This window comes from Podarcis pityusensis (assembly GCF_964106645.2).
Source record: "Podarcis pityusensis genome assembly, chromosome: 3".
Classification (NCBI taxonomy): domain Eukaryota; kingdom Metazoa; phylum Chordata; class Lepidosauria; order Squamata; family Lacertidae; genus Podarcis; species Podarcis pityusensis.
Window position 1 is genome coordinate 123,112,880 of NC_138026.1, and position 11,860 is coordinate 123,124,739.

The 11,860-nt window shown below is 47.9% G+C and overlaps 1 protein-coding gene across 1 annotated transcript in view; it reads left to right on the top strand.

Moving 5' to 3' along the window:
* Positions 1 to 7,484, top strand: part of LOC308474552 (uncharacterized protein) — a 28,693-nt gene extending 21,209 nt beyond the window's left edge. The window contains exon 5 of the mRNA XM_081001009.1: positions 5,652 to 7,484. Within this exon, the coding sequence (XP_080857135.1) occupies positions 5,652 to 7,213 (1,562 nt within the window). The 3' untranslated portion in view covers positions 7,214 to 7,484. The remainder of the gene's footprint in view (positions 1 to 5,651) is intronic.
* Positions 7,485 to 11,860: the final 4,376 nt, after the last annotated feature.

Sequence of the window (11,860 nt, forward strand, 5' to 3'; positions counted from 1 at the left end):
CTGTTTTCGGTATAAGTGTAATGTAGGCATCCTTCCACGACTCTGGTGCCTGTCTTCCTTCCAATATTTCATTGCAGACTTCCTTCAATGGTTGTATTACCCATTCTTTCAAAGATCTGTAATATCTTGAAGTCAAACCATCTGGTCCTGGAGATTTGCCTAATTGCATGTTTTGGATGGCCTCCTCCACCTCCTGATCCGATATCTTATAGTTCAACATTAACTGTTTTTCCTGAGAGATTTTACGTAGTCCATTCATTTTTAAAAATCAATCAATATCCATTTCTTTTTGCTTCTCCTGTGTGTAAAGTTGTTTAAAATATCTCTGAAAACACTTCCTGATCTCCACTGGGTTCTGTATATTCTTTCCTTCCACTTCCAAGTTCGTAATAGTGTTGAGTTTTTGTCTTTTTTTCATCTGCCAACAATTTTCCACACTTATTTGCCGATTCAAATGTCTTTTGCCTCATCTGTTTGATCTTCCATTCTATTTCCTGATTCATCAGCTTCATATATTGTGTTTGGTATAGCTTTATTTCTTTCAGGATCTCCTGTGACTTTGGTTTTGCTCTCAGTTTTTTCTCTCCTTCCTTTATTTATCCTTTTTTTCATTCTGAAATTTCTTCTTAATTACATTCTGTTGTATTAGGAATCCTCTCATAACTGCCTTGCTTGCATCCCAAATTACTCTTTTTTCCACTGTAGTATTCATATTTATCTCAAAATAATCTCTTAGAGTTTTTTGGGCCTTCTTGGTCACCTCTTCATTCCTAAACAAAGTACAGTGGTGCCTCGCAAGACGAAATTAATTCGTTCCGCAAGTCTCTTCGTCTTGCGGTTTTTTCGTCTTGCGATGCATGGTTTCCCATAGGAATGCATTGAAAATCAATTAATGCGTTCCTAGGGAAACTGCCTTCAGACCAGGTCCGGGGACAGTCTGTCCCCGGACCTCTTCTGAAGGCTGGGGGGGGGGGACAAGGGCTTTTCTTCCCACCCCCAGCATTTTAAAAAACCCCGGGACAGCGGAGGACTTCTCCGCTGTCCGGGCGATCTTAAAATGCTGGCGGGCGGCATTTTAAAATCGCCCCGGGACAGCGGAGGACTTCTCCGCTGTCCGGGGCGATTTAAAAGCCCCTGGGAAGGCAGGCAGGGGGGACAAAGACTTTTGCCCCCCGCCAGCCTTCAGAAGAGGTCCTGGACCTCTTCTGAAGGCGGGCGGGGGGCGAAAGTCTTTGCTCCCCCCGCCTGCCTTCAAAAGCCCTCCGGGACAGGCAGGCAGGGGGGGAGCAAAGACTTTCGCCCCCCGCCTGCCTTCAGAAGGTGTTCCCTCCCCCCCGCCCGGCTTCGGAGCACCGGGAGAAGCGATCTCCCCGCAGCCCCTTGCTTCAAAAGAGGTCCGGGGGCAGCGGGAAGCGCTTCCCGCTGTCCCCGGACCTGGGGCTGCGGGGAGAAGATCGCTTCTCCCTGCCGCCCCTTGCCTCAAAAGAGAAGACCCGCTGTCCCCGGGGCAAGCTTCGTTTTGCAAAGCAAGCCCATAGGGAAATTCGTCTTGCGAGGCAACTCGAAAACGAAAAAACCTTTCGTTTTGCGAGTTTTTCGTCTCGCGAGGCGTTCGTCTTGCGGGGTACCACTGTATCATTCATCCTCCATCTAAAGGAACCAATTGACATCAATTTCATTTCCATCTTCACAGCATTATGGTCAGAGCAAGTTCTAGGGCAAATCTCCGTTTTACAGATCTTCGGGACCAGTCCCCTGGTTACCCAAATTTGGTCAATTCTTGTCCAAGTCATTTTAGCCTCAGAGAAGAAAGTTCCCTCTCTTCCCAGAGGGTTCTTCGTTCTCTAAATGTCAACTAAGTCCATATTTTCAGTCATATCAAAGAAGGTTTTTGGTAGTCTACCATCTTTGGTGACTACCTGTCTCTGTGCCTTGTCCATATTTGTAGACACCACTCCATTCATGTCTCCCATCAAGATCATATTGTAGTCCATATAGTCCATCAAAGTCTCATGTAACTTCTTAAAGAACTCTGATTTTCCTTCATTTGGTGCATAAATACCTACAATCAAAAATTTCTCTCCTTGTAATTGAATTTCAATTGCAACAAATCTTCCTTGATCATCTTTAAATATAAATTTTGGTGATAGGCTCTCCTTTGCATAGAGGACCACTCCTCTTTTTTTTACTTTGTCCGATGAAATAAATTCTTGGCCTAATCTTTTATTGCTCAATATCTTCCTATGTAGCCTTATCACGTGTGTTTCTTGTAAACAAATCAAGTCCAAATGCTCTTTTTTCAAGAAATGAAATACTCTGCCTTTTTTCGGGGAAGTTCACTCCATTTACATTCCAGCTCAAGACCTGCAGCGCCATCATGTGGTTACTTTGGTACCCCCCCAACTGCTCCCAATGCTTGTTCCTCTTCTGTTGGTAGTGATGATGGCACGTTCACTGGGAGGTCCAATCCAAAGGATAATGTCGATATATCCAATGTTCCCCTGTTTGGTCATCTTCTGTCCGATGCTCTTTGCTCTGGTCCTCTATCTGGTGATCTTCTAGCCAATGCTGTTAGCTCTTTTCCACTTCTCTTCTGCAGATCTTCTTCGTATTTGGTCAGAAACTTTACTTTATCTTCTACTGATCTTATTTTTATTTTCCTTCCTTTGAAGCTGAAGGATAGGCCTTGGGGGAACTCCCACCTAAAAATAATTTTATTCCTTCTCAGCAAAGCAACAATGTCTCCGTAGTTGGATCTCAGGTCCAAAAGGTATTTTGGGACGTCTTTAAAGATTTCCACTCTTGACTGAAGTATTTCTAGATTCTTCTGGTAGCGCCAACCCAAAATTTTGTCTCTCTCTTCTTTGGTCCGGAGGGAAATCAAACAGTCTCTTATTCTATTCTTCTCTTTCTTCCCTCCTCTTCCAAGTCTAAATGCCTTCACAATTCTAAACTCTTCTTTACCCAAATCCAATTCCCAAAAATCAGCAAATTCCTGTGTAAGAAAATCTATCAAGCTTTCCTTTTCCAATTCCGGCATACCTCTGATCCTCAAATTTGTCTGTTTTTCTTTCAGTTCAATCATAGCAAGGGTCACCTTGTGCTCATCAAGTTGTCTCTGTAGGATTGGCACTACCTCTTTCTCCAATTGAGTTATTTTACAATCAGCTGCTGCTGCCTTCTCCCTAGCTTCCTCCGCCGTCTGCCGTGTCAAAGTGGATTCCTGTATCAATTTCTGAATGGATTCTGTATTAGTGTTCACCTTTTGTCCCAAGTTATTTATACTTTCAGTTGCAGTGTCCACTTTCTTGTTAAGTTGTTCCAGTGAAGCATTTATCTTACTTAATGCAACTGCAAGAGCCTCTTCTGTCAACATTCCTTTTGATTTTGAATGTGCTGATGCAGAAACAACAGCCGCAGAAGTGGTTGAGGGGCCCGATGTTGAAGCTCTCCTGGGTTGCTGCCAAGTCTTGCCGGATCTCAATGTTCCCCCAGCTGCTGGCTGTTCTATTTTTCCTTTTTTCATTTGCCATAACACTTAACGACTTCAAGGTCAGTCCCAAAGTCTCACGATTTCTTATCTTATGACTGGAAATTCCCCTAGCCCAGCTCTTTTAAAGTAACCAGTTTTAGAGACTTCCACTAGGGGGAAACAGTTTCTATTTGTAATAGTCAATTAGTATCCTCTTTCAAACACAAATCTGAAGGTAGTTTAAATTTTTCAATTACTTTTACCCCTTTTTAGTAACAGCCGGAGACAGTAGAAACAATGTTTATCTCTTATTTTGCTAGCTGTCAAAGAACGTTCTAAGCGTTGTCAATGAACATTCCAAAGCATCGGTCCTCCTAGCAGCCCATTTCCGGGGTCAGAGCGGCTGTATTTTTACTTTCCTCACTCTCTCTTGCAGGTATACTCTGTCCTCAACTCCCCCCCTTCTCCTGCCACCATGGGGGGGGGTTATACTCATTTCCGATGGAAATTCAGTCTTTTGCAGAAGGCTTTCCAAGACTTTAGCTTGCAGCCTTATTGCTTTCCGTCTATTTACAAATAGGGAAGGCGGACTTCCTGTGTTGGACCTCCCCCGTTTTCGATGCCAAATTAAACTTTTAAAATCCAATTCTCCCTCTTCCGCTCTACTCATGGGTAGTTCTTTAAAGTCAAATTGTCCACAGGAAAAGGTCAGTGCTCTCCGGCAACAGCTGTGAGGCTTCGCTCCGTGGAAGAAGCAGACGATTCAAAGCACCGCGCCGCTCACCCCACTTCGCTCCGGATCCCTGAAACCGGGTTTCCCCGCGAGTAGGGGAGGCGCAAAAGGTGCCCGCCGAATCCCACGCTCACAGGCTTCTCCCGCCTGTGATTTTTTGCGGGTCTCCGCCTTTGCCGTGGCAGCCAGACCCAATTCCCACGGGGCAAATTCCTCCCGATCAGAGGAATTCAGCCATTATCCAGAGGCACCCCCCAGAAGTTTTTCCAGGCTTTTAAGCAGTTGAGAAGCCATAGCAAACAGTAGCCGGGATTCACCTCAGCAGCCTCATCAGCTGTACAAGGGGAATCCCCCTCCTCCCCCTCTCTGTGCCCCCATGAGCCACTTGAAGTTGGCTGTAGGGCAGAGGGAGGGTCCCATCGCCCCCCAAGCATCGCACAGCGGGAGTAGAGAAGGGAGCATTCTGTCTGGCAGACAGGAATACTTCCACAGACAGAATAATTTGAAGAACATCATGCAGAGTTCCACCCATTCACACAAAGATTAATACCCATCATTAGAATACACAGTAAAATAAATCAGTTGAAATGCTAAAATAGGCATCCAGACCTAAAACGTGCAGCAAAATAATTCCATTAAGAGAACACAACAAGGAATGGGCAGAAAACAACTGAGCAATGTATAGTGGATAATCTTTATGCTGTCTCAGAAGAGGACCTTTTCCCTTTTCCTTCAGGGTCCTCTGTGCTTTGAAGATGTTGCTGTGTATTTCACAGAGGAGGAATGGGCGTTGCTGGATCCTGACCAGAGAGCTCTGCATAAGGAAGTCATGGAGGAGAATCGTAGGATTGTGGACTCTCTCAGTAAGGCTTCCTGCTGGACCATAATATATGTTTTGAAATACACCCACCCACCCAAACCCACAGACCCCTACCTCCACCTGTGAGAATCCTGAAATATTTTGAGGGCGCTCAAAATATCTGGGATTCTCCTTCCCCACAGCTCACCTTGAATCTACTGTTCTGTCTGTGAATATTCTTGCCCTACATATGCCTTTTTAAACCATGACCAGGCTGGTCTGAGCTGCCCAGACCTTCTTGAATGTAACCTTCCATGTGTTGGCAGAAGTAGCAGCTTCTGTGAGGTTTTCTGTTTTTGCTTCTGTCACTTTCTGGTTGACCAAAGAGATAACTGGCCTTGCAGATGGAGGAGATTCCATGATTAGGCCAAACAAGATCCTTCCCGGAAGATGCCAGTCTGTTTGAATCTCAGGTTCCCATCAATCTGTGTGTCAAGGAGAGTCAACAAAGGCAGTGAACCCTGTAGTAAGACATCGGATCTAAGTCCCTTCCGTTCTTCATCGATCACAAACATTCATTAGCAGTCTTCCAAATTTGGGGTTCCATTTCATCCTGAGGCTCTAATCTGTTTCTCTCTTTGATGCAGGTGCTGATGGATTGGAAATTATGAACAAGGGGAACCGTGACAACATTCACACAGTGGGGAAGTTGTATAAATATTTGGAGTGTGGAAAGAGATATAGTCTGAGCTCCCATTCTACTTCCCATAAAATATATCCTACTGGGAAAAATCGTTATCGGTACTTGGAAGATGGTAAGACATTTCGTCAGAAGACACTTCGCACTTTCCCTAAAAGAAGTCACAGCAGGGAGAAACCCCATCAATGTTTGGAATGTGGGAAGAGGTTCAGTCACAGGGCTGTGCTCAAAGCCCATCAAAGAATTCATACAGGGGAGAAACCCTATAAGTGCTTGGAGTGTGGGAAGAGCTTCAGGCATAAAGCTAAGCTCACAGATCATCAAAGAATTCATACAGGGGAGAAACCATATCAGTGCTTGGAATGTGGGAAGAGCTTCAGGCAGAAAGCTAATCTCACAGCTCATCAAAGCATTCATATAGGGGAGAAACCATATCAGTGCTTGGAATGTGGGAAGAGCTTCAGGGAGAAAGCTAAGCTCACAGCTCATCAAAGAATTCATACAGGGGAGAAACCATATCAGTGCTTGGAGTGTGGGAAGAGCTTCAGGGAGAAAGCTAAGCTCACAGCTCATCAAAGTATTCATAAAGGGGAGAAACCATATCAGTGCTTGGAATGTGGAAAGAATTTTAGTCAGAAGTATACCCTTACTTCACATGAAAGAATTCACAGAGAGAAACCATATAAATGCTTTGAATGTGGAAGGAGCTTCGTTAGGGGCTGCCATCTCACTTCCCATCAAAGAATTCACACTGGGGAGAAACCCCATCAGTGCTTAGAATGTGGGAAGAGCTTCACGAGCAAGAATAGTCTCACTTCCCATCAAAGAATTCATACAGGGGAGAAACCACATAAGTGCTTGGAATGTGGAAAGAGCTTCAGTTACAGGGCTACGCTCAAGGCCCATCAAAGAATTCATACAGGGGAGAAACCATATCAGTGCTTGGAATGTGGAAAGAGCTTCAGGCAGAAAGCTAACCTCACAGATCATCAAATAATTCATACAGGAAAGAAACCATATCAGTGCTTGGAATGTGGAAAGAGCTTCAGGCAGAAAGCTAATCTCACAGCTCATCAAATAATTCATACAGGGGAGAAACCATATCAGTGCTTAGAATGTGGGAAGAGCTTCAGTCAAAAGCATAGTCTCACTTCCCATCAAAGAATTCACACAGGGGAGAAACCATATCAGTGCTTAGAATGTGGGAAGAGCTTCAGTCATAAGCATAGTCTCACTTCCCATCAAAGAATTCATACAGGGGAGAAACCATATCAGTGCTTAGAATGTGGGAAGAGCTTCAGGAAGAAGGGACAACTTACTTCCCATCAAACAAATCACCGTGAGGAGAGACCATATCAGTGCTTGGAATGTGGAAAGAGCTTCAAATGGAAGAAAAGTCTCACTTACCATCAAAGAATTCATACAGGGGAGAAACCATATCAGTGCAGGAAGAAGAAAAGTCTCACTTTCCATCAAGGAACTCACAGCAGGGAGAATCATGTTATTTGAAGATGGGTCTCATATGTCCTCTCAATCTCCTCTTTGGCAGGCCAAGCCTACCCAGCTCCTTCTATTGTTCCTTAAAAGGCTTGGTTTTCAAATGCTTGATTATATTGGCCACCCTTCTCTGCACAGATTCCAACTTCTCAATATCCTCCTTTGATTGTGACATCCAGAATTGAGCACACGACTCCAGGTGTGGTCTGACCAATCAGAAAGGAACATAGTATTACTTCCCATGACCTGGACATTAGACGCCTGTTGAGATAGCCTAAAATAGCTGTACTGGTTGGGAGTTACTCGTGCGTAATCCTGCTCCGTTTGAGCATCGGATTGCCTGGTTAAACCCTCCGGACTGCGCAGCCCATCTTAACGTGGCTGCTCTTAGTCACTCGTAGAATCTGTCTGTGGGCGTTTCTTAAAGCGTAGCCAACATAAGAGTTGTTTGACGCCCAATCGTTTCCGCCTCTCACTGCGCGGGAGTCTCCTGCGCAGGGTGGGCGTGGGCAGTGGGGTGCTTGGGCTCTCCTCGCTAACTTCCAATGAAGAGTCCTGGAGCCCCTGCACCTCCCTGTCCCGTTGCTCTCCCTGATCCCTGGTGTTACACTCATTCTCTTCCCCTTCTTCCCGGCTGAGTCTCCCTCTAGCGCTTGGACCTTCCCCTGCAGAATCAGAGACCCTCTCCTTCTCCCGTGCCTCTGATGGCAGTTCCCTGACATCCACCTCCCTCCCAGGGCCCCCTTCACTCCCCCTCCGACCCGGGGGCTCTATTGCAGCCTCTTCTCTGGTCGGCGAGCCAAGGAAACCCCTGAAAGAGCTGTCCTCCTCATCCGTGGGTGTGAACACCTCTTCCCACCTGCTACGGTTCCCACCCAAGGAATGACTCTCCCAATCCGATTCTTCTTCGGATTCTGAAAACCCTTCGAAACTCTCTTCCTCCTCTGTGGTGCCGAACTGTTCTTCCCAGAATCGTTCTAAGGGCTTGGGTTTATCTGGGAACCGTCGGTGGAACACTTCCACCATAGGCTCGTCGCCAACTGCCTCTGCTGGCACCCACGTGTTTTCCGACCAGGGCTCTCCTTCCCACGCCACCAAGTACTGCACCTGCCGCCCTCGCCACCTTGAGTCCACTATCTCGGTGGCCGAGCTCTGGTGTTCCCTCTCGTCTACCTGTGGTTGTGGCAAGACTTCTACCTCCCGCCCCTCGAATTCCCGCCCCTCTCTGTGTGGTGAGAGCAAGGACCTGTGGAACACGGGATGTATTTTCATGTTGTTGGGCAACCTGAGCTTGAACGCCACTGGGTTTATCTGTTGTATGACTTCAAACGGGCCCAGTCTTCTGGGCTGCAACTTCTTGCACCCTCCCTTAAAGGGTAACCCTTGAGTGGACAACCACACGCGATCCCCCACCCTAATGGTTTCCCCTTCCCTCCGGTGTTTATCTGCTTGCTTCTTGTAACTGGCTTTGGCCCTTTCTAGGTTCGTCTTGAGCTGCTGATGTAACGCTTCCATTTCTTCCACAAACTGTTCAGCTGCAGGCACACTCCAGCCCTGTTCCTCATTACCCGGGAATGCCCTGGGATGACACCCATAATTGGCCAAGAAGGGGCTCATACCGGTGGACACATGTTCAGCATTATTGTACGCAAATTCTGCTAGCGCTAGTTTCTCTACCCAATCATTCTGCCTTTCGCTAACGTAGCAGCGTAAGTATTGCTGGAGTACACTGTTTGCCCTTTCCGCCTGCCCATTGGTTTCTGGGTGTCTCGCTGTCGAGAAGCTGACCTCGACTTGCAGTAGGCTCATGAGCTTCCTCCAGAACCGGGAAGTAAATTGCTTTCCGCGGTCAGATAAAACCCTCAAGGGGGCGCCATGCAGCCTGAAAATGTGTTCTACAAACAACCGTGCCGTTTCTTCTGCCGTCACTGCATGGGAACAGGCGATAAAATGGCACATTTTGGTTAGCAAGTCGACTACTACCATCACTGCTGTTTTACCCCTCGATTTGGGCAAATCCGTCATGAAATCAATTGACACCACCTCCCAGGGTTTGTTTGGCGTGGGTAGGGGTTCCAGCAAACCTGCTGGCCTCGTGCGTTCCCCTTTGGCCCTCTGGCAGCGGTCACACCCTCTTACATATTCACGTACATCTTCCCTCACCCGTGGCCACCAAAATTGTCGGGTCACCAGCATCATGGTTTTGTGTTGCCCAAAGCGCCCCGCTGTGGGGGTGTCATGTAGCTGTTTAAGTACCCTTCTTCTTAGAGCCTCCCCCGGTACGTACATCGCCCCCCTGTAGTACAACACCCCATCCTTCTCTTCAAACCCCTCTGGTGCTCCCCTCCCCTCTTGGAGTTCCCTGATTTTCGTCCGGGCGAATTCATCGTCCCTAGTGAGTCCTGCCAGTTCTCTCGTGCCCACTAGAGTACCCCCACACACCCATCGGTCCTCAGGTATGACGTGGCGGGTCTCCGGCGGCCCCTCTCCTTCGAAGTACTCTGGTTTCCGTGAGAGAGCGTCTGCTCTCACGTTTTGCTCGCCGGGCACATACTGGATTTCGAGAGAAAACTTGGAAAACTCCTGCGCCCAGCGAATCTGTCTCTGGTTGAGAACCTGTGCTGTCTGCCAATATTCCAAGTTCTTGTGATCTGTGCAGACCTGGATCTTATGCTGCGCCCCTATCAGCAAATGGCGCCACCGACGAAAGGCTGCGTAAATTGCTAGCAGTTCTCGGTCGTACACGGTGTAGTTTTGTTCTGACTTGCTCAGTTTCCTCGAGTTCAGTCCTGGCTGCAACAGAACCGCCCCGATGGCTCTGTCTGACGCGTCTGTCTCCACCCTCATTGGTTTCTCCAAATCCACATGTAGTAATTGTTCCTCCGACGCGAATGCCTTCTTCAATCTTTCGAAGGATTGCTGGGCTGCCTCCGTCCACACGAACTTCCTTTTACTACTGAGACAGTCCGTGATTGGGGCCGTCATGTGCGCAAAGTTCTTGATGAATTTCCTGTAGAAATTGCCAAAACCCAGGAACCTTGCACATCCTTTCGTGTCTTTGGGGTCTTCCACTCCAATACTGCTTGCACCTTGCTTGGGTCCATTGCTAAGCCTTTGTCAGATAACCTGTAGCCCAGGAACTCCACCTCTCGGGCATGAAACTGACATTTCTCTAGCTTGACCCACAACTGGTGTTTTTGCAAACGTTGTAGCACTTCCCTGACATCTCTCACATGTTGTTCCTCATTTTCTGAATAAATCAAGACGTCGTCCAGGAATGCTACACAGTTCTTGTAAAGCAGAGACCCCAACACGTGGTGCATGAAAGCTTGAAAACAGGCGGAGCCTGACTGTAATCCGAAAGGCATAACGAGATATTCAAAAGCCCCCAGGGGTGTGAACATGGTGGTCTTCCATTCATCCCCCTCTCTCATCCTGATTAAGTTGTAAGCCCCCCTCAGATCTAGCTTGGTGAAGATCTTTCCCTTCCTCACTCTCGTCAGAATGTCATCAATTCTGGGCATCGGGAAAGTCACAGGTTCTGACACCAAATTTACCCCCCTAAAGTCCACGACCAGTCTCGGTTTATCAGTGTCCTTTTTGTCCACAAAAAATACTGGACTGCCCCCCACTGCCTTTGACTCTCTTATAAACCCTCTCTTCAGGTTCTTGTCGATAAAGTCCCGTAGCTCCTTCATCTCTCTGTCTGACATGGCATACAGCTTACCCACCGGCAGCTGACCCCAGGGAGCAAATTGATCTGGCAATCGAACAGCCTGTGGGGTGGCAGTCTATCTGCCTCCTTTTCACTAAAAACCTCCTTCAGATCAGCATATTGCGGTGGCACCTCCCCTTTACCCTCCACTGCAGTGCTTGGCACTCTGGCTACGCTCATCCTTGGCGTTTCCCCTCCTAGGCAGTGCTGCAGGCAGTAGTCAGACCCAAAGCTGACGGTCCTCTGATGCCACGCCACCACCGGGTCATGTTGCGCTAACCAGCTCATCCCTAATATTATTGGTGGACCTGCTAATGAGGCAACATGGAAGGCGATTGTCTCTGAGTGCCTAGACACTCTCATTCTCATCGGTGGGGTCTGGTGGGTAACTTCCCCCCCAATCAGCTCCCTCCCATCAATGGTGGTGACTTGCAGAGGTGCATCCAAAGGTAGCAGGTGAAGCTGATGCTCTAAGGCAAAGTCCCTGCTAAAAAAATTGCACGAGCTTCCTGAGTCCAGCATACCTTGAACCTTCACTGGGTGCCCATTTGGGAGCTCAAGCACCACCTCAATGGCAATCGCTGCTCTTGGAGAATCTGGTTTGGGCACATTCATTGGTTGTTGGCTCGGCTGCTGTGCCCGCTGATTGGCAGCCAAGCGTTTCCGTTTCCCTGCTCCGGAGTCTGGGGTTCCTCCTCCTCGCCCCCCACGGCCCCCACCATTGCTTGCCAGGCCTTTCTTTGTGGGCAGACTCTGGCAAAATGTCCTGGCTTTTGGCAAAGGAAACATTTCTTGGTCGATTTTACATCCTTTCCCTCCTTTTTGCGACGCTCGCTGGCGTTTGAAACTTCCTGGGTGCGCGCACCGCCTATTTCCATTGGCTCCGCCGGCGGGGAAGGCTGCCTAGGTATTCTAGGAATGCGGTAGTCATGACAACGCTGCTC